The sequence below is a fragment of the Carcharodon carcharias genome, chromosome 16, assembly GCF_017639515.1.
Source record: "Carcharodon carcharias isolate sCarCar2 chromosome 16, sCarCar2.pri, whole genome shotgun sequence".
NCBI lineage: Eukaryota > Metazoa > Chordata > Chondrichthyes > Lamniformes > Lamnidae > Carcharodon > Carcharodon carcharias.
Window position 1 is genome coordinate 74153513 of NC_054482.1, and position 22865 is coordinate 74176377.

At 40.7% G+C, this 22865-nt stretch overlaps 1 protein-coding gene across 6 annotated transcripts in view; it reads left to right on the top strand.

Moving 5' to 3' along the window:
- The window catches only part of osbpl9 (oxysterol binding protein-like 9), a 289515-nt gene that overhangs the window by 64234 nt on the left and 202416 nt on the right, over positions 1-22865 (top strand). For all 6 annotated transcript variants that reach the window (XM_041208298.1, XM_041208299.1, XM_041208300.1 and 3 more), the window contains exon 3: positions 17756-17834. In XM_041208298.1, coding sequence (XP_041064232.1) covers positions 17756-17834 — 79 coding nt within the window. The remainder of the gene's footprint in view (positions 1-17755; positions 17835-22865) is intronic.

Sequence of the window (22865 nt, forward strand, 5' to 3'; positions counted from 1 at the left end):
CATGTGGAGCAGGTACACCCACAATGCTGCTAAGAAGAGAGTTCCAGGATATTTACCCAACAACAGTGAAGGAAAGGTGATATAGTTCCAAGTCAGGATGGTATGAGGCTTGGAGGGGAACTTGCAGGTGGTGGTGTTCCCATTCATCTGCTGCCCTTGTCCTTCTAGGTGGTAGAGGTTGTGGGTTTGGAAGCTGCTGCCTAAGAAGGCTTGACAAGTTGCTGCAGTGCATGCCCAGATGGTACATATTGCTACCACTGTGCGTCAGTGGTAAAGGGAGTGAATGTTGAAGGTAGTGGATGGGATGCTAATCAAGTGGGCTGCTTTGTTCTGGATGGTATTGAGCTTCTTGAATGTTGTTGGACCTTAACTCATCCAGACATGTGGAGAGTATTCTGTCACACTCATGACTTGTATCTTGTAGATGGTGGGCAGGCTTGGGGGGAGGGGGGATCAGGAGGTGAGTTGGTCGAAGCAGAATTTCCAGCCTCTGTCTAGCTGTTGTAGCTACAGTATTTGTATGGCTGGCCCGGTTAAGTACTGTTGATCTGGAAGTGCCAATGAATGTCAATTGAGGTCATCCAAAATTCGGCCCATGTCTTAATTTGCAGCAAGTCCTGTTCCTTTTATTATCTCTGTGCTCGCTGGCATGTGTTGGCTCCTGGTCAAGTCACACCTTGACTTTAAAATTTTCATCCTTGTTTTCAAATTCCTCCATGGTGGCCCTCCCTATCTCTGTAATCTCCTTTAGCCCCACAGCACTCCTCTAATTGTGGCCTCTTGTGCATCCCCAATTTAACTGCTCCATCATTGGTGATTGCGTCTTTAGTTGCCTAGGCCTCAAGCTCTGAAATTCCCTCTCTAAACTTCTCTATTTCTCCACCTCACTTTCCCGTTTTAAGACACTCCTTAAAACCAACTTCCTTGACCAAGTTTTTCATTAGCTGACCTAATGTTTCCTTATGTGGCTAGCTGTTATACTTTGCAAACCTCTTGCAAAAGTGCTATATAAATGTAAGTTGTTGTTAAAGTGATCACAGGTATTTTTTTGTGGACAGTTTTTTAGCTTGACTCTCAACCGTCCTACTAGGAGGGCTAGCGGATTGCCTTTAGAATTCTGTACATCAATTGGCAGTGATAGTTCAGTCATTGAATGTGTTCAAGACCGAGATTGATTGATAGATTTTTATACAATTAAAGGCATCAAGGGATATGGGGATAGTGGGGGAAACTGGAGTTGAGGTAGAAGATCAGCCATGATCTAATTGAATGGCAGTGTAGGCTCGAGGGGCTGAATAACCTACTCCTGTTCCTATTCCCTATAATCCAATCTTTAGTCTGGCTCTGAATCTTTGACCTCTGAGAGGGGGCCCTTCCAAGAGTAATAATCCTGCCAGTATATCTCTTGTGGTTGTAGGAGCACACAAGCTTTCTCAATATATCAAGGTGCATGTCCCTTGGGAAAGAAGATCTTGTAGACTAGATACAAAAATGAGGACAATGTATGATTTCAAAATTGCAACTGGATTACACCTGCATGCCTTGGCCCAGTGAACTCGTATCTTCATAACCTAAAGGTTTTTTTGGTCTGACTCCCTTACAATGTTTCCGCTAAGCTCCACAGGTGGCAGCTGTGCACCAGCCTGAAAGGTACCTTGCAGGCCTCACTTTGTGATAATGTGTGCACACAGCTGTGCAAAAAAAATGAAGAAACTGCACTGTTCACTGAAAAATGGAGATCACGCAGAGTAACTAAATTTTAAAGGGAACATTGCTCCCTTCTACAATATCCATGCAAACCAACTAGTATCAAAAAAGTTATAATTTAATCTATTCATTTTAAAAGTCGAGTTTTAATTTAATAGCTAACATGGTTTGCTTTGAATTGCATTTAAATTGTTTTGGCTTATGCTGCCATTGTGTTGCTTGCTAGCTGAAAGTATGAGCTGAATAAAGGATATAGCTGCTGAAAGTAGTTTTATCCTTGGACACAAAATGTAAGAATGTTCATTTGATCATTAATAATGTAAGAAAGTCAAGCTCATGACATTCAATTTTCATGAATAGATTAAATGTTAAATATTTTATATTAGTACTTAAAAGGTTGTTTGGTTTAACCTTGTGTGACTAATCTGGTTTTATTGTTTTTTCTTTCCTTTTCCCATACTTTGTTCTCTGATTGCGCTTAGTACTCCACTTGCCTCTGCACTATTTGGAATGTAATCTCTTCCTAGTACCATTTTGTCAAAATGTACAGATTAATTGCTTGACCTCTGCTGTGCCCTATATATGTATAATGGTGCATTGGAGCTCCAATATGAATTACATTCCGAGGCCTGTACTCTGCTCCAATTATGTGTCTTAGCCTCAACCTCTGACATACTTGCAAATATCCGTTTCCCATACTATCCGTATTGTTGTGTTGAGGAAGGTTGTCAATTCATGCCAAGTTAACATTGTAGAATTCTTAAACCAACAAACAGAACAATTTAATCCCACCTGCTGGAACTGCATTCAAACCCGAGCCCTAGAGAGTTAGAGGAACCAGCCTTGAGGGATCTTATTAAAGAATGAAAGGAGAGCCTTTTAAGTCCTTAGGATGTCCGAAAGTGCTTCAGTTAGTTAATTATTTTTGATAGGCAGTCATTATTGTAATGGAGAAAAACACAGGAGCCAAATTACACAAACAATGACCTGTTACTAACATTGAGACTAACATTGAGCGATAGATGTGACCAGGACATGAAGAGAACTCCCAAACTCCTCTTATTTAGAATAATATAAAGTGCCTCATTTACCTGTGTTTTTTTTGTGTTGAGCCTTCTGTGTGCATTTATCTTGACCTCTGGTTCTCCTTGTCATTCTGTTTTGTTCTCCCTCTTGCTATCTCTTGTTCACTTCGTTTGTTCATTTGTTTGTTGTTTTCTTTTATCTATTTTCTTTTACCTTTCAAGCAAGCATGAAGACAGCAGCTGGTCACTGAGTATGAGCTTGGAATTTAGCGAGTGTGGGAAGAGGTACTGTTTACTTAGGTAGCTACCTTAACTTTGACATTATATTTTTAAAAGAGCATAGAGCATGACAAACCAGTTTAAAAGAAGTAGCAGGCTCAGTCTGTGGAGCAGTTGCATTCTGAGAAAAATTGGAAGTGTGACATCACAGGGAAACTTGTAAGTGATAGGTTGGTGAGTATTTGGCTCCTTTATCTTTCAAAACTTAGGTAATTTAGTAGCATTGGAAGGTTTTATTAATAGTAGTAAGGTTTACTTGCAGTGGTGAAGCTTATTGGGATCAGTATGGTTTAGGTTTCTAGTCTCCAGGTTTATAATAAATAGTCTGTTAAGGCTATTTACAGGCATGGCAGCGCAGCTCAGCTCAGTTGTGTGGAAAGTCGTGGATGCTTCCTGGGGCTTAGATGACCACATTTGCAAAAAATATCACCAGCTACAAAAACTTGAGCTCCAGGTTTCAGAACTTGAGAGGCATCTGAAGTCACTGGCAAATCTGCAAGGCAGAGATCTAAGTAGATAGTATGTTTTAGGGAGGTAGTCACACTGCAGGTAAAGAGAATACAGGCAGAGAGGAAATGTGTGCCTGGCAGGCAGGCTAGGAGGACCAAGCAGATACTGCAAGAGTCCCCCGAGTCCATCATGCTTACTAACCGGTTTTCTGTTTTGGATACTGGAGAGGCTGATGGTTCCTCAGGGGAGTACAGCCAGAGCCAAATCCTTGGCAGCATGGGTGGCTCAACTGCACAGGAGGGGAGAAAGAAGATTGGAAGAGCAATAGTGGTAGGGAATCAATTGTTAGGGGAACAAACAGGCATTTCTGTAGCTGTAGATGTGACTTCAGGATTTTGTCTCCCTTGTTATGGCACAACCAATGGAAAATGCTCAGCTGCTCAAATTCTAGGGGGAAACTTGAAGCAGCTGCCACAACTATTTTCAATTTGTATGTATTCTGAGATGCAGCTTTGAATTCTGTAGTAATAAGACCACCGAGTCTTATAGGTTTCTTACAAAACTAAATTAAAGCTTTATTAATAGAAGAAATATTTGAAGCAAATATATAGATCTACAAATTACTACTATGATAATTTCTAACACTCTTAGTTAATCTAACTCCCAGTTACACTTTTGTTAATGCTATAGTAAGATGCACAGATTTTAAAGGCCTAGGCAAAAAAACATGATACCCTAAACAATCCAATTCAAAGTAAGTTTTCTTAACTTTGTAGATAGCAGCTTGAGGCTTAGATGCTGGAGGTTTTTCACACTTGTTTTAGATCTTTAGAATGCCTGCCCTTGCACACAGCCTTCGCCCCTTTATACATATTTGAATGCAAATTCCCATTGTTTCACTATGTCTTTGGACTTTACCTCTAATAATAAAAATTTATCGTAGTACCAATTTTACAGTAATCTCTGGGAAAAATAAACACTTTCTTAACTTCTCCTGGCTAGGTGAAACATTTCACACCTCCTTTGAATTCAAGCTAGTCTAATTTATTTAAAATGCAAATGTTCCCTTTACACCTTACATTCTAAAACTTCTCCCATGTTTACCTACTTAACATTTCCAACCGAGCTTGTCTTCTGATACATCAAAGCCTTCAGACCATCTTCCTTTAATTCAATTAAGTCACACACACAAATACACACACACACTTAGACGCAGACGCCACTATTACTCAACAATAAATTCCAATAACATTATAAAAATTACTATATCTTCCTGACACCCTGGTGCCAGATTCAAGAATGTCACAGAGCAGCTACAGGACTTTCTTATGGGGGAGGATGGCCAGCCAGAAGTCAAGATACCAATGGCATAGATAGAAAGAGTGATTAGTCCTGAAAGCAGATCTTAGAGAAGCGGGAAAGAGGTTAAAAAGCAGGACTTCAAAGGCAGTAATTTCACATTACTCCCAGTGCCACATGCTAGTGAGTACAGAATTGGAAGATGGAGAAAATGAATATGTGGCTGGGGAGACGGTGTAGGAGGGAGGGCTTTATATTTCTGAGACATAGGGTTCAGTTCTGGAGAAGCTGGGACCTGTACAAGGCAGATGGGTTACACCTTAGCAGGAGCAGGATCAACATCCTTGCCGGGAGAGTTGCTAGTGCTGTTGGGGCGGGTTTAAACTTGTTTGGCACAGGGTTGAAACCAGAGAGGGAATTCAGATAAGAGAAAAACAAAGCTGGTGACGGTAGGACGAAAATTATTAAGCAAAGTTGGAAGGCAGCAGAAACGAAGGCCAGCATCAAATAGGGTCAAAATACAGAAAAATGATAAAAGGGCAGAATTTAAAGGCACTCTGCGAATGCAACGTGCATTTGGATAACAAGGTAGATAAATTTATGACACAAGTAGAAGTTAACAGATACGATCTAATTGCCAATACAGAGCGGTGACTGCAGGGTGACCAACGCTGGAAATTGTTCAAGGGTATTCAATATTAGGAAGGATAAGCAAAATGGAAAAGAAGGTGGGGTAGCATAGTTAATAAAGGATGAGATCGTTGTATTAGTGTGAGAGCATCTTATTGAAAGAGCAAGATGTAGAGTCAGTTTGGGTGGACCTGCAAGCAGCAAGGGGCAGCAAACATTGGTGGGAGTTATTTATAGGCCAGCAAACATTAGTGGTAATGTTAGGGCACTGTAAAGATCAGGAAATTAGAGATGCATGTAACAAAGTGATCCTGGGGAACTTCAATCTACATCTGGACTGGGTCAAGCAAATTAGTACTAACGCTGTGGAGACTTCCCTTTGAAATTCAAATGAGCACTCAATTTATCTAAAAATGCAACTATTAGTTCCTACCTATTTACTTGTACCTCAAACCCACCTTAATATCTTTACTACAAATGCGCCTAATGCCACTTTCCTTTCATGTCTTAAACCTCCCAGACAACCGGTCTTTAGTAACCTTTCCCCAGCTTAATTAAATCATTTACACACAGACATACAGCTGCCTTCACAGAATAACACAATACCCAAAAATATTTTTTAAAAATCCATTCTCACACCACCTTGCAAAAAAAATGAACCATCATAATTTCAAAACTATTACACTATAGTGTACATACATCAACCATGAAAATATATACAAGTTTGTTGTAAAAATAGAGTTCATTCCAGTCCATTCTCCATTTGCCAATATCCAAGCTCTTTTGAATTTTAACTCTTGACAACAGATCTGCAAATAAATTTTCTCATCCAGCCACATGTATAATTTGTAAATTGAACGATTTCAATGATAAACTCCACCAAAACAGTCTGGCATTTTTGCTTCGAAACTTCTCCAAAAACTTCAAAGGGTTGTGGTCAGTATATATAACTGTCTCTGAAGAATTGTTTGCAGCATACACTTAAAAACGCTGCAAAGCTAACACCAAACTTAAAGTCTCTTTCATACAGTTGAATTTTTTTTTTCTAATATACATTCAATTTCCATGAGAAATATCCCACCGGCTTCTCAATTCCGAGTTCATTATCTTGTAGCAACGCAGCACCAACACCCACATCACTGGTTCAACAGCTAACTTAAACTGCTTTGTCTAATCAGGTACTGATAGCAAAATGTAATAGTATAGCTTTCAAGCTGTTGAATGCATTCTGACACTCCTTTGTCCATTGGAATTTTCTGTTCTATTTTTAAAACAATCCAATCAGCGGAGCAACTACACTGCTGAAATTTGGCATGAATTTCTGATTAAATCCACTCATGCCTGGAAATCTCAAAATTTCCCGTTTTGTTGTAGGCACTGGGAATTCTGCAATAGCTTTTACTTTTGCATCTTGTGGAGCTACATGACTACGTCCAACAGTGTGGCCTAAATATGTAACTTGTGCTTTCGCATATTTATTTTTGGTCAATTTTATAACCAAATTGATTTCTGCAGTTGATCAAACAGTTCCTTTTAAATGTTGTAAATGTTCCCCACATATTTGACTGAGCTTTTTAGAATCCAGCAAAGGAGGACCAAGAAACTGATAAAGAGAAAATAGAATATGAAAGTTAACGCGAGAAATAAAAATGAACTGAAGAAACTTCTATAGGCATCTAAAAAGGAAAAGATTAGCAAAGATAAATGTGGGCCCATTACAGACAGAGACATATTAATATATAAAGGGGAATAAGAAAAATGGCGGTGAAATTAAACCAATACCTTGTGTCTGTCTGCATGGAGGAAGTTACAAAAATCCTCTCAAATAATAGAGAACCAAGGGATTAATAGGAATGAGGAACTGAAAGAAATTAGTAAGAAAGTAGTGCCGGAGATATTAATGGGACTGAAAGTTGATAAATCCCCTGGACCTGATGATCCATATCCCAGAGGTTGAAAGAGGGGGCCATAGATGCATTGGTGGTCATCTTCCAAAATTCTATAGATTCTGGAATGGTTCCTGCAGGTTAAAAGGTAACCCTATTGTTTACAAAAGAAATGAGAGGGAAAATGTGGAATTACAGACCTGTTAGCCTGACATCAGTAATAGGAAAATGCTAGAGCCTGTTGTAAGGAATGTGATAAATGAGCACTTGAAAAATAATGATAGGGCTGGGCAGACTCAACATGGATTTATGAAAGGGAAATCGTGTTTCACAAATGTGTTTTTTGAGGATGTAACTAGCAGAATAGATAATGGGGAAGCAATGGACCTGGTGTATTTGGATTTTCAGAAGGTTATTATGACACAGCCAATGGTAAGTGCTGAGCTGTTCAAATCCCAGAGGGAAACTTGAAACAACTGTCATAACCAATTTTTTGCAATTTGTATGTTTTGCAATGCCGGCTTTGAATTCAGTTATAATAAGGCCGCTGAGTCTTTGAGGTTTTCATAAAACTAAATTAAACATTTATTAATTAAAAGATTGTAAGCGCATATATCTACAAAGTCCTACTATAATAACTTCTAAAAATCCCCTATTTAATCTGATGCCCAGTTATACCTCCATTAAGGCAACTGTAAAAAATACAGATTTAAACAGACCCCTGGCAAAGCACACTCTGGACTGTCGCATTCAAAATGGGTGTTTTCAGCTCTGGGTCCTTGCAGACAGTGGCTTGAGGCTTACAGACTGAGGCTTTAGACCTTAGAATTACCCCTCTTTTACTAACAGCATTCTCTTCCTTTATACATATTTTCTTCTTTTGAATGTAAATTCTCATTGTATACCTAGATTTTTTGAACTTTAGCTCTTCTAACAAAACCCTTTCATAGCACCAATTTTATTAGTAAGCTTTCGAAAAATTAAACACATTTTTGTTTGGCTTCTTCTGGCTAGGTGTAATATTTCACTCATTCTTTTGAATGGTTTATTTTAAAAATGCAAATTGCCTTCTTCAGACCTTAAGTTTTAACTTCCTTATGTTTACCTAATTACCATTTCAAACCTATTTCTCCTCTATATCAAAGCCTCTAGACCAGCTGTCTTTAATCCAATTAAGACATACACACATAGACGCAGACACTACTAAAACTCTTTTAAAATAATTTTCAATAATATTATAGACATTTTATCTTCTTGACATCCTCTCCTTATTGAAAAATGAACCATCATAACTCTAAAAGATGGATTCATTTTTAGTAACCCATCTTACACTATTTCCTATACTTATCTATATACTTATACATACATTAACATAATATATTATATATATATATAAAAAACAGAAATTATTCAAGTTCAGTGTCCAGGTCTTAAATGTCTAATTTTCCCTTAAAGCTTCAAACTCTTGATAAAACATCTGCAAACAGATTTTCTCTACCAGCAACATGTATAATCTGTAGATTAAATTGTTGCAGTAATAGATTCCACCTGAATAGCCTTGCACTTTTGTATCAATTTGTCAAGAAACTTTGAAGGATTCTGGCCTGTATGAACAATTGTTTCTGACAAATTGTTTGCCATATAGATTTGCAAATGCTGCAATTTTAACACCAAACCCAACATCTCCTTTGCGATCATTGAATATCTTCTTTGTTGTGCATTCAACTTCTGTGAAAAGTGCCCTATCGGTTTTCAGTGTGGTCATCTTGTAACAGTACGGCCCCAATACTTATATCATGTGTGTCAATGGCCAACTTAAATTGCTTGGTGTAATTGATACTGCCAAAACTGGTGTCGTGGTTAATACAATTTTTAAACTGGAAAATGCCTTCTGATACTCGAGTGTCCATTGAAAATTCTTGTTCCTTTTTTAATAGTTCAGTTAGTGGAGCAACCACACTCCTAAAATTTGGTACAAATTTCCAGTAAAACCCACTCATGCCCAGAAATCTCAAAACTTCTCATTTTGTTTTAGGCACTGGGAGATCCATGATAGCTTTGACTTTCACATCTCTCAGAGCCACCTTTAGCATGTCCAATGGTATGGCCTAGATACATAACTTTCACTTTTGCAAATTCACTTTTAGCCAAGTTCATCACCAAATTAGCTCCTTGTAATCGAGTAAATAATTCTTCCAGATGTTATAAATGCTCATCCCACGTCTGACTAAAAATGATTAAGTCATCAATAGAAACAGCACAATTGCTTGGACTGGCAATTACTTAGTTCATTAGTCTGAAATGTTGCAGGTGCATTCTTCATACCAAATGACATGACTTTCAACTGATACAGCTCATTTGCCATCTTTCCAAAGCCCCTTGTGACTCCAGATGGTAAGCTATTGACTTAAATTGCTTTATCCCCAAACTATTCATTGCATCCTTAAACACCTGTGACATAAAATTTGAACCATGATCTGATTGTATTTCCTTAGGTAAACCATGGGGAGAATTTCTCCCCCTTTGGGGGGGGTGGGTGCAGGCCCCTGATCGGGTCCACGTCGCCATTTTACATAGGCCAATTAAGGTCCGCCCAGCGTGACGTGCGCCTGGAAGCGCTGTGCGCTCCCTGTGCGGGCTGGGGGCGGGGTTCCCTGAGACGAGGCCTGCACTCTTTCACGCTTGCGGTGGAAGAGTGCAGAAATTTTCCTGAGATGCCTTGGAGAGTAGTTTTAATTTTTAAAAATTTAAATAGAGAAAAAAGTTTTAAGACATGTTCCCTCATCTGACAGTGTCACATGAGCTGGGACATGTCAATGAATTTTTAGAAAAATTTAAATTCAATTTATAAACACTTCACGAAACCTTATCCCGCCCGTGGATGAGGTTCCATGAAAAATGTGAAGGCCGCCTGGGCTCTTTGCCTGCCCACCAACCTTAAGATTAGATGGGCAGCTCAGTTTATTAGTTTAATTAGTTTTTAAATGGCCTTAATAGGCCTTTTGACAGTTCGGCTGCGTGCCCACTGAACTGAAATTCTAAATGACATCGGGATGCACACCTGACGTCACCCCGTGTAATTTTATGCCCCGGTGAGAGGGCCCCACGCCCCGCTCACCGAGCTGAAAATCCTCCCCCATATCTTGTAAAAAATGTAGTTAACTCTTCCACAATCTTCTTTGTTGTAATATTTCTCAAAGGCATTGCTTTAGGAAACCTGGTCAGCAAGTACTGATTTCCACTTTTAGTCGTGGGGGGGGGGGGTGGGGTTGGTCCTACACAATCAATGATGATCTTAGTAAAAGGTTTTTCAAATGCTGGAATTGGAATTAAAGGTGCCGGCTTAATCGCTGCTTGTGGTTTCCCTATCACCTGACACGTGTGACATGTCCTACAGAATTTGACTACATCCCTATGCGAACCAGGCCAATAAAAATATTTCTATATTTTTGCCTGTGTTTTCCGAATTCCTTGATGGCCCCCCCTTCCATTGGAATTTCATGAGCAATCTTCAGAATCTCATTTCTACACCCAACTGGTATAACAATCTGATGTACCTCCCTCCAGTTTTCAATTGCTGAGACATGATCTGGCCTCCACTTTCTCATTAAAATATCACCCTTAAGATAATAACATTCTGGAATACATTTTGCCTTTCTGAGTAAGTTGTCTGAAATAATGATTTTAATTGCAAATCCTTTTGCTGCATTCAATTAACTGCCTTGAGCTAAACACCTCAACTGCCTTTTCCTCTGCTGTGTCTTTCTGAACAATGTTATCAAACACAGCGCCCGCTAGTTGGATTTCAGTACCCTCTTCCTGACTTTGAACTGCATGTCCTCCTTGTTCTTCTTGTTTCAACCTATGTGCCTGTGACCTCATTACCGCACGATCTGGAAACAATCGAGGATGCTCCTTTTGCAATGCCTCTGTTGAAGACACTTCTACAGGCTGTTCAGCTACCATAGGCATCACCCACATCTGTGATCCAGCTATATCATTACCCTGAATAAATTGAACCCCTGCAATGGGCAATTTTTCCAACACCCCAACAGTCCCTTCACCTGTTTTCCTCTTACTTGTTAAATTTATCTTCCATAATGGAATAGGTTTAGTATCTCCATGAACCACACTATTATCAGATGTTCCTGCAATACTCCCTCTAAACAACAAATATCACTATCCCACAACATTAAGGATTGACTGGCCCCGTGTCTCTTAAAAGTTTGACATCTTTATCTACTCCACCCTGCATGCATGGAAAGACTTTCCCTTCACATACAAAATCTCTAAACATCTCTGCAACCTGCTCCCCTGAATTCACTTGGGTAAATTGTGAACACAGTCCCACTTCTTTACCTATTGCTGATTTTCTATTTTACCTGCACTCAAACCACTGTTTTTTCCAGTGCCTGATCTTCAGAACCCACTGTACTCTTACTTGCATTACTTTTCTGCATCCTTATAATTCCAACAGATTTTTCCTGCAATTTCAAGCACGCTGACCTCATGTGTCCACCTTTATTACAATGAAAGTACCTCAGTTTTCGAATGTCACTTCTACCCTCAGCATCTTCCTTTTTATTCTGAGAAAAAACTTCCTGGGAATTTCCACCTACTCCTCTTCCTGACTACCTGCCTTCCTTTCACCTTCCCGTTTTCTATCCTTATCCGATTTTAAAAGGGTGATGCAAAAACTAACTCCTAATCATCAGCTATCTCTGCTGCTTGTCTCACCATTTGAACCCTCTGCTCCTCCACATGATTTCTCACTACCGAAAGAATTAAATCTTTAAGCTCTTCCAAAAGAATTACTTCTCTAAGCGCTGCATATGGTGTCTCTATTTTTAATGCCTGTATACACTGGTCAAAATTACTTTGTTTTACTCTTTCAAACTCAATATAAGATTGCTCAGACCATTTTCTCATATTCCTAAATTTCTGCCTGTATGCCTAGGAACCAACTCATATGTACTCCAAATAGCCCCTTTTTTTAACCACATCATAATTCACTGACAGTTCTTCTGACAGTGAAGCATATACCTCGTGCTCTACCCACCAACCTAGACTGTAACAACAATGTCCAGTTTTCCTGTGGCCATTTCATCTGTTTAGCTATCTTCTCAAATGAAATAAAGAATGCATCAACACCTTTTCCCTCAAACTTTGGAAGAGCTTCTACAAATTTAAACATCTACCCACTGGGTTTTCGGTTAAAGGTTTTTTCATCATCAGAACTTTCCTCAGAATCGTAAATCTCTTTTTTAACTTCCAGCCTTTTAAGCTGGTATGCCCTTTCACTTTCCTTCTCCCTTTGCCTTGCTTCTCTTTCTTTATCCTTCTCGCTTGCTTGGAATTCCAGATCCAGCTTCCTTTCTTTCTCCACCTTTCCTGCTTGCTCCCTTTGAAATGCCTTCTTTTTTTCTCTCTGCCCTTTCCTTTTCTTCATTTCTAACTGAAATCTCACTATCTCCAGCTGTGACTCATTAGTGTCAGGTGTCACCTCCAACTTGAAATGCTGTACTATTACTTTAATTATATCTGCTTTTTGTATTTTTGCAATTGTAACTTATCAGCCAACTCTTAACTTATTCACCAAGAAAAATTGCTGGAAAAGCTCACAGCTCTGACGACATCTGTGGAGAGAAAGACAGAGTTAACGTTTCGAGTCCGTATGACTCTTCAGAACTAAAGAGAAGTAAAAATGTGAAATATATACTGTTTGAGAGGTGGGACAGGTCAAGCTGGATAGAAAGCCAGTGATAGGTGGAAGCAAAGGAGAAATTGCAAAAGATGTCATAAACAAAAGGTCGAAGGGGGTTGATGGTGGTGATACTGGCTAAAGGAGGTGCTAATGGTGACATTAAGAGCAGAAAGCAGAATGAGCGAGTGACAGATGGCCTAAGTGGGGGTGGGGTAGGGGGAGGGGACAGTGTGGGGAAAAAATATTGAAATAGGCTAAAAGATGGGGATAAAACAGTGAATGGAAATAAAATTTAAAAAATAATAAAAATAGGTGGGAAAAAATATAAAAGTTTAAAAAATAAATATTTGAAAAAAGGGGATCAGAAAGGGGTGATAATTGAGGAGAGAGCTCATGATCTGAAGTTGTTGAACTCAATGTTAAGTCTGGAAGGCTGTAAAGTGCCGAATCAGAAGATGAGGCATTGTTCCTCCAGTTTGCGTGGAACATTGCAGCAGGCCAAGGACGGACATGTGGGCATGAGAGCAGGGTGGAGTGTTAAAATGGCAAGCGACAGGGAGGTTTGTGTCATTCTTGCGGACAGACCGCAGGTGTTCTGCAAAGCGGTCGCCCAGTTTACGTTTGGTCTCTCCAATTTAGAGGAGACCGCATTGGGAGCAACGAATGCAGCAGACTAAGTTGGGGGAAATGCAAGTGAAATGCTGCTTCACTTGAAAGGAGTGTTTGGGCCCTTGGACGGTGAGGAGATGCATCATAAAAAGCGAGCTTGCCTGCATTGTTGACAAAATGAGAACAAATCTTTTTAGAAACCACCTTTCAAGCAACGTTATCCTGAACAATTTTAGCTTGCTTCTGTGTATTGGTGTTCTAGGTGAGAGGATAGCTAATATTTGGGATGCAACTTACGGAATTAATTTTCTACACACACTGGACTGGATGGCATCATTCCCCACCAATGCATGGATGCTGAGGATCATTCTTTAAATGTTTATTAATTTTAGTGGTTGATAATCCTAAAATTCTGAGTACAGCACTACCCTAGGTGGGTAAAGAAGAGTCTTTTAAATTCATTTTTGGGATGTGGGCATCGCCCATCCCAAATTGCTTTTGAGAAGGTGGTGGTGAGTTGCTGCCTTGAACTGCTTTAGTCCATGTGGTGTGTCATCACCCACAATATGGTTGGGGAGGGAGTTCCAGGAATTTGACTCAGTGACAGTGAAGGGACGAAGATATAGTTTCGACTCAGGATGGAGTGTGGCTTGGAGAGGAGCTTTCCAGGTGGTGGTGTTCCCATGCATCTGTTGCCCTTGTCCTTCCAGCAGTGGTCACAAGTTTGGAAGGTGCTGTCTAAGGAGCGTCGGTGAGTTTCTGCAGTGCATCTTGTAGATGGGTGTACACTGCTGCCATTGCGTGTTGATGATGGAGGGAGGGAAAGTTTGTGGATGGGGTGCCAATCAAGTGGGCTGCTTTGTCCTGGATGATGTCATGCTTCTTGAGCATTGTTGGAACTGTACTTATCCAGGCAAGTGGGGAGTATTCCACCACACTTCTGACGTGTGCCTAGTAGATGGTGGGCAGGCTTTGGGAAGCCAGGAGGTGAGTTACTCTCTGCAGGATTCCTGACCTGCTATTGTAGCCACAGTATTTATATGGCTAGTCCAGTTCAGTTTCTGGCCAATGGTAACCCCCCAGGGTATTGATAGTGGGGGATTCAACAATGGGTGGTAATGTCATTGAATGTCTGGGAGTAATGGTTAGATTCTCCGTTGTTGGAGATGGTCATTGACTGGCACTTGTGTGATGCGAATGTTACTTCCTACTTGTCAGCCCAAGCCTGAATATTGTCCAGGTCTTGCTGAATTTGGACGTGGACTGCTTCAGTATCTGAGGAGTCACGAATGGTGCTGAACATTGTGCAATCATCTGTAAACATCCCCACTTCTGCCCTTATGATGGAAGGAAGGTTGTTGATGGGCCGAGGACACTATCCTGAGAAACTCCCGCATTCATGTCTTGGAAATGAGGTGATTGACCTCCAACGACCACAACCTTCTTCCTTTGTGCTAGGTATGACCCCAACCAGTGGAGAGTTTTCTCCCTGATGCTCATTGACTCCAGTTTTGCTAGGGCTCCTTGATGCCACACTCGGTCAAATGCAACCTTGATGTCAAGGGCAGTTATTTTCATCTCACCTCACCCCACCTCTGGAGATCAGCTCATTTTGCCTATGTTTGAACCAATGCTGTAATGAGGCCATTAGCTGAGTGATCCTGGCGGAACCCAAACTTGGGCATCAGTGAGCAAGTTATTTCTAAGCAAGTGCTGCTTGATAGCACTGTTGATAAGCCCTTCCATCACTTTACTGATGATAGAGAGTAGACTGATGGGGTGATAATTGGCCAGGTTGGAGTTGTCTTGCTTTTTGCATACAGGACATTTCTGGGCAATTTTCCACATTGTCAGGTAGATGCCAATGTTGTAACTTACTGGAAGGACTTGGCTAGTGTTGTGGCAAGTGCTGGAGCACATGTCTTCAGCACTATTGCCGGAATATTGTCAGGGCCTATAGCTTTGCAGTAAGCAGTGTCTTCAGCTGTTTCTTGATATGGCATGGAGTGAATTGAATTGGCTGGATACTGGCGTCTTGATGCTGGGGATCTCCAGGGGAGGCCCAGATGGATTATTCGCTCAGCACTTCCAGCTGAAGATTGTTGAAAATGCTTTGGCCTGGTCTTTTGCACTGATGTGCTGCGCTCTCCTATAATTGAGGATGGGGATATTTGTGGAGCCGCTGCCTCCAGTGAGTTGTACAATATAAGTAACCTAAATTCAACTGTCCATGCTAAATCTTGTGTCTAACATATATGTCCATGTGTAAAACTACCTGAGATGTTGTCCATAGGTCAGAGTTAACATGCTCATTTTCAAGCATGATGTTTGTGCATTCAAGGTGCTTTTCTAAAAGCTGGAACTCATAATTTATCTGACACTTCAGTGCAGCACTGAGGAATGTTGCATTGTTAGAGGTGTTATTTTTCCAAAGCTCTGTCAAACCAATGCCCTGTCTATCCCATCGGGTGATTGTAAAGTTTCTATGGAACTCTGTGTAAGAATAGGAGAATGCCCCAGATATCCTGACCAACATTTATCCCTCAACCAACACCTAAAACAGGTGTAATTAAAAACAAAAAATGCTGGAAAAGCTGAAGAAGAGTCATACAGACTAAAAACATTAACTCATTTTCTCTCTCCACAGATGCTGTCAGACCTGCTGAGTTTTTCCAGCATTTTCTGTTTTTATTTCAGGTTTCCTGCATCCGCAGTATTTTGCATATACCTAAGACAGGTGATTTGGTTATTTAACTTGTTGCTGGTTGCGGGACACTGCCATATAAAAACTGCCTGCATTTGCCTCTATTACAATATTGGCTTCACTTCAAAAGTGCTTTGTTAGCTGTGAAGCAATTTTGGGCTTTCTGAGGTTATGAAAGTTCCCACCTTGGTTTCTTCTCTGCCTACCTCCATTGCATCACAATAGATAAATTTTTGTTCATATAGTTTGTCATTCCAGCCCTTACTGCCACCAACCCACTGTCACAACGAAACACTTGAGGTTGTTTTACTTGAAAGCTGCTGCAAAAATGGAGTTTGTTAACTAGTTACATTGTGTAATTGAAAGATTTGATAATACTGTGGCAAAAAACTGAAGGGTCAAGAACCAGAAAATACCAATTTAAGCTGAATAGTGAAAACCAAAAGGCAACATGAAAAATAAATTCATGCAGCGACTGATTAAGATTGGGAATGCACCGTGTTATAATGCTGGGGAGGCAGAATCAATCATGGCTTTCAAAAGAGGATAGAATAATTGTCTGAAGAGAGATGTTTTGCAGGGTTACAAGTGGGGGAGTGGGATTGGCTAAGTTGCGCTTGCAGAGATCCTGTATTGACATGACAGGCTGAACATTGTACTGTGCTGTAACCATTCTACGATTCTATAAAAACGAGCTTAATATTATAAGTGAAAGCAATGTTGGAAATTGGAAGCTAAAACTGAAAATGCCAGATACAAAGGTTAGGCAGCAGGTGTGGCGAGAACATCAGTTGTTAACTTATAATTTCTATATGTATGTTGTCATTGCTGTAAAGGCAGAATTGAATGAATATCCCTTTTCTAATAGACTGACTTAAGTGATTTATATCAGGCTTCACCAGTGGAAGCTGCCATCCCACATAAAATAAATCATCATCTTCAGCATTTCTGAAGTTGTCCGGACTGATCTTAATCAGGTATCTGCTAAGAACATGTTGAAAATGTAAAAAAAGTGATTTGTTAGAAGTATGGATTTCTGGCTTTGTTGGGCAAATTTTCATTTTGATTCTTTTTATAGTATTTGAAAGCAGAAATATTAACTGCAGAAAAACTGATCAGTGACAGCTGACCTTTTTAGACTAATATTCAAAATGCACTGATTATTGTTCTTGAACTGGTTAGGATTGTGTATACGAAACCTGTAATGGACATGTTATTGCTGAATTATTAACTAATGAATTATTTATTTTACATATTTTCCCTCAGTAAATGCTGCATGCATGTTTAGACATTTTTTTGAATTTCAATGAAGTCTCTCAGGAAAGACTGCTGCATGTGAGTCTGATGTTCTGCAGTATTTGGTATCTCCCTCTACCTTTTTCAGGCTGTTAACATTCCAGTGCAGTAGGCTGATGATGTCACTGCTTATTTCACCAGGCTTTTTGGTCTCTTTGTTTCCTAGGGAGCTGTGATTGGTATAGATGATGAGGATGACAGCACCTTCACAGTCACGGTGGATCAGAAGACATTCCATTTTCAAGGTGAGAACTAGAGATATTCTGACGTACATTTGAAAGGCTGAAAGCACACTGATTGCAGAGAGATTGGATGAAAATTGATGCTTGGCATTTTGTTTGTGGACAGAAATTTTGACAGTATTTGTGAAGCACCCATCAGAGTGTGTTGAACATTCTGGATCTTTGTCTGCAGGTTAGAACTGTGGGTGTTTGACTGCACTGGATTAAAAACATATTAAACAAAGAATTATTTCACGAGGATTTGGATAATATACAAAATTGAAGGATAAGTTATAAAGGGAAAAGAAGTGCTCATTTCTGTTTGCTTTAGTCTGAACTGCTGGGTGCTCTTTTAACTGCTGCTCTGCAGTGTGAGGACTGTGACAGCGCGGGCAGGACAGTGACTGAGCCAAGCAGGGTTGTGTCTCTACTTAGGACTGCAGATGTGCATTAACAGGAAAGCTGAAAGCAGCATTTGGCTTTAAGGTGGAGCCTTATGTCCTACAAACCTACAATTTCTCCCATCTGCATTATTTGTGTCTTCTCTGCTTCATTTCCTTGTCATCATTGCTTTTTCTTACTGATCTGTAATGCTAATTTGACCATCTATTGCCATGTTTCGCCACTGTATGCTGTGGTTCTCCGGTAGGAAGGGTAAGGCATTGTCATTCCAATTTTCTGTTATCACTTGTGATTGTGAAAGCACCATTTAACGTTTCCATTGAAAATGCCAAGGCATTTTGGACTCCAAGAATGAGGGGGGGGAAAAAAAGGTATGGAGACAAAAATTGTTAGGTTGAGAATAGCTTGTGCAATTGAGAAAACTGCAGTGAATATACATGGCTTCCTGGCAAGTAAATAATCGGTTATCTGTCAGTCCTGCTTTTTAGATGTGACCAACGCTTTATCGTTTGCCTTAGGAAATTTAAACACTTAATGGTCAATACAACCGATATTATTGTACTGATTAGAGAATTAAATTATTTGTTCAGACTTTGGCTCCTGTGGAAAATATTGCATACCTACCTGAAGAATAAGTAAGTTGTCATCTGAACCTCTTTCCGTACAATGTGCATAACATTTTTTGTACAGGTGCAGTGATAAATATAAGTTAGTGTTTTGGCACCACATAACAACATCCTGGTATTGAAAGCTACATTTTAGTGTACACTGCTATGAAAAGGACTCTTGAAAGCCAGAGTTACAGCAGGAATTCTGTTGTTTTGATCACTGAGGAAGCACTGATTAGAACTCTATTCTTAGTGGGTTTTTTTTTGCTGCATGGAGTATAGAGCTCCAGAATGCAAAGTTGGATGAGTAAATACAGTCATCCCTTTAGAATGTTGTGATGATTGGCATAGTGTGTAATTCTACTACAGAAATTTGATTTTAATTCTAAGAATTAATAGCTTTTAAAAAATTAACAACTATGAATGATGTGGAGTAGTGTGTTAAACTTCCAAGAGGAAATAGGGAGGCTGGTGGAATGGGTGGACAAGTGGCAGACCAAATTAATGTAGAGAAGTGTGAAGGAAGAGCAAGGAGAGGCAATACAAAATAAAAGATACAATTCTGAAGGGGACAGGGCAGATTGATAAAATGATTAACAAAGCACACAGGATCATGGACTTTATAAATAAGGGAATAGCGTACAAAAGCAAAGGCGTTGTGATAAACCCATATAAAACACTGGTTTAACCTCAACTAAAGTATTGGGCTGGATTTTATGCTCCCCACTGGTGAGTTTGAAGTTGCGGAAGCTTGTGAAATCCAGAGGGTGGCCTGTTGCCAACCCGCTGCCCCTCAATCCCATCTCTTAAATTCTAAGGGGGTTGGGAGAGTTGTTGGGTGGCCAGTCCACCTTTGAGCCTCTTGTGGCCAATTAATGTCCACTTAAGGGCCTCATCCCCGCTGCTACCTGTTTTTTACCCAAGGCAAGGGGGGGGATCCACATCATATGGGTAGCCCAACAGCTTTAGCTGTACAAACTGTTGGGAAAGTGCAGGGGTATCCCCTTGGGTGGGGCTGGTTGCCTTGGGCTATCAAAGGCACCTACCCCTGCCCAACCCCCACCTTAACCCACTCTGTGGCCTCTTGAACCTGGGCCCCTCACCACCATCACCAAGACACCTGACTTTTTAGACTTACCTGTGCTCCTTGGCGTGGTGGGACTGTCTCTAGTCTCCACAGTGGCCACTGTGCCCACCTGGCGATACTGAGACTACTCAGCTGCTGGCCATCCAATTGGCCGGTGGCTCTTTAAGGTGGGCCTTCCTTTTGAGATAGGGGTTGATGTCTTGTGATAAACAACTAACGCTGTTCCCAACATTAAATTGCTGTGGGGCAGCTGACGGGATTGTGGAAGGGCTCCCCAACCCCACCACTGACATTTTAGCTGGTGGAGGGATGGGGTGCATGGCATCCTGCAAAATTCAGTCATTACATCCAGTTCTGGGTGCCACACTTGAAGAATTTGAAGGCATTCAGGAAGATGCAGAAAAGATTCACAAGAATAGTTCCACGAGTGTGGACTTCAGTTACATGGATAGATTGGAGAAGCTGGCCTCTTCTCCTTGGAGAAGAGATTAAGAGGGGATTTGATAGAAGCGTTCAGAACCATGAGGAGTCTGGACAGAGTAGATATAAGGATAAACATTTTCCTTTGGAAGGATTGGCTAGCCAGAGGACACTGATTTAAGGTGATTAGCACAAAAAGCAACGGCAACATGATGAAAACCTTTTTTATGGAGGGAGTGGTTAGGATCTAGAATGCACTGCCTGAGGTGGAAGCAAATTCAATTGGATGATTATCTTGAGAGAAAATTTGCAGGGCTCTGGGGGAAAAGATGAGTAAGTGGGACTAGTTGAATTGTCTTGCACAGAACTGGCATGGACATGATGGCTAAATGACCTGTGCTGTAAGCATTCCATGATTCTGTATGATATTCAGAAATTGCCTTGTATTAAAATCTATCATATTCTACAAACATTAACAAAGATAAAGGGGATGTAGCAGCATTGGAGTGGTAGAACAAAGATTCATATGGATAATACCAGAATTGAAAGCTTATAACCTTCAGGAAAGACCGAACAGACTGAAGCTCTCTCCTCTAGAAAAGATAAGGCCAAGGTGTGATGAGAGATATTATTAGATTAACAAAGGGTTCGATGTAGAAAAAATGTTTCCACTTGTGGGGAAGGCATGCTTCAGAATCGCCGATTCTATGTTGAGCTAGGTGGGAAGTGCAGCAGGTAGTGTATTCAGAAGAATGGTCTTCCTCAGGGAAGCGTGTTTGCACTGCTGCTGTACAACATCTACGCAAATGACCAACCTATAGACAGTGTCACACGCCATTTTATATATGCTGATGGCTTATGTGTCACTGCCCAAAGCACTGATTTTAACACGGTGGAGAAACCACTTTCTGAGGCCTTGGAGGGACTAACATCCTACTATGAAGAAAACCACCGTCGTGCAAATCTATCAAAGATGCAAGTTTGTGCATTCCACCTCGGAAACCGTGAAGCCAAACGCCAGCTGAAAGTAACCTGGTGTGGAGCAACACTGACGCATTGCGAGCACCCTATCTACTTGGGAGTCACCCTTGACAGATGTCGCACCTTCAAGAACCACATCGAAAAGACAAAGGCAAAAGTGAGCGCACGAAACAACATCCTGAATAAGCTCACTAACACAAAATGGGGAGCAAGCTCGAAAACATTGTGAACCAGTGCACTTGCTCTTTGCTATTCCACTATATACGCCTGCCCTGTATGGGAAAGATCTACTCATGCTAAGAAGATGGATGCCGTTCTGAATGCAAGCTGCTGACTTATCACAGGTTGTTTAAAACCAACAAACACCAACAGCCTATATATCCTGGTGGGTATCACTCCCCCGATATAAGAAGAACGGTGGCCAGCAAGAAAGAGCGACTCTATCAAACATCAGATGAGAGCACCCTCTACATGGTCATACACCTACACCCAGCCGCCTAAAGTCAAGGAAGAGCTGCATGAACAGTGTTGTTCCATTACAATCAACCCCATCTGAAGCCTGCATCGCCTAGTGGAAAGACTGGCTCACCAGTCTCGAACAACCCCCAGTGATGGAAATTTTACCGGATGATAGCCTTCTCCCCAGGATCTAATTGCAACTTGGCAACCTGGAAGTGCCTTAACAGACTTAGGACTGGTATAGGTCGTTCAAAGGTGTCACTAAGCAAATGGGGATATACAACCAGCCTGATAACTTGTGAATGTGAAACTGAGCCACAGACTATGCAACATCTCCTGCAATGCCTCTCACTAGAGGAATCCTGCACTGTTGCAGATCTTGCCGAATTCAACAACAAGGTTCAAAAATGTGTCCATTTCTGGCTGGGCCATGTATAGACTGTTTGTGGACATGATAAGAAGACGACTTGTGGGGAAGACCAAAACTAGAGGTCAGAAACATAAACCTAATGGGGAATATTTATCTAGAGAGTGATAAGAATGTGGAGCATACTACCACAGGAGTAGTTGAGGCAAATGGTATACTTGCATTTAGAAACAGGAGTAGATCGTGTAGCCCATCGTGTCTGTTCTGCTATTCAGAGAGATCATGGCTGATTCAAAAACTAATTCCAAATACCCGCCTTTGCATCATATCCCTTCATACCTTTTTGTTAACAAAAATTTGTTGGTCTCAGATCAATTGTTAATATTAAAATTAACTTTAATTGCTGTTTGCAGAAGAGAATTCCAAACTTCTGCCACCCTTTGAGTGTCGAAATGTATATTAACTTTGAGGTCTGAAAGATCAGGTTCTAATTTTTTGACTATACCACTTTGTTCCTAGACTCTCCAATAAGCAGAATTAGTTCCCCTCTATGTACTCTACCTGCCGATAGGGAGAAAGGAATAGAAGGGTATTCTGGTCTCTGGCAGTGTTTGTGCTCCGCATGAGCTTTTCCACCTGTCTTCATCTAAGGTGAGAGGAGACTCATGTGGAGCATAAAGACCAGCATAGCCCAGCTAGGCTGAATGGTCTGTTCCTGGACTGTAGACTTG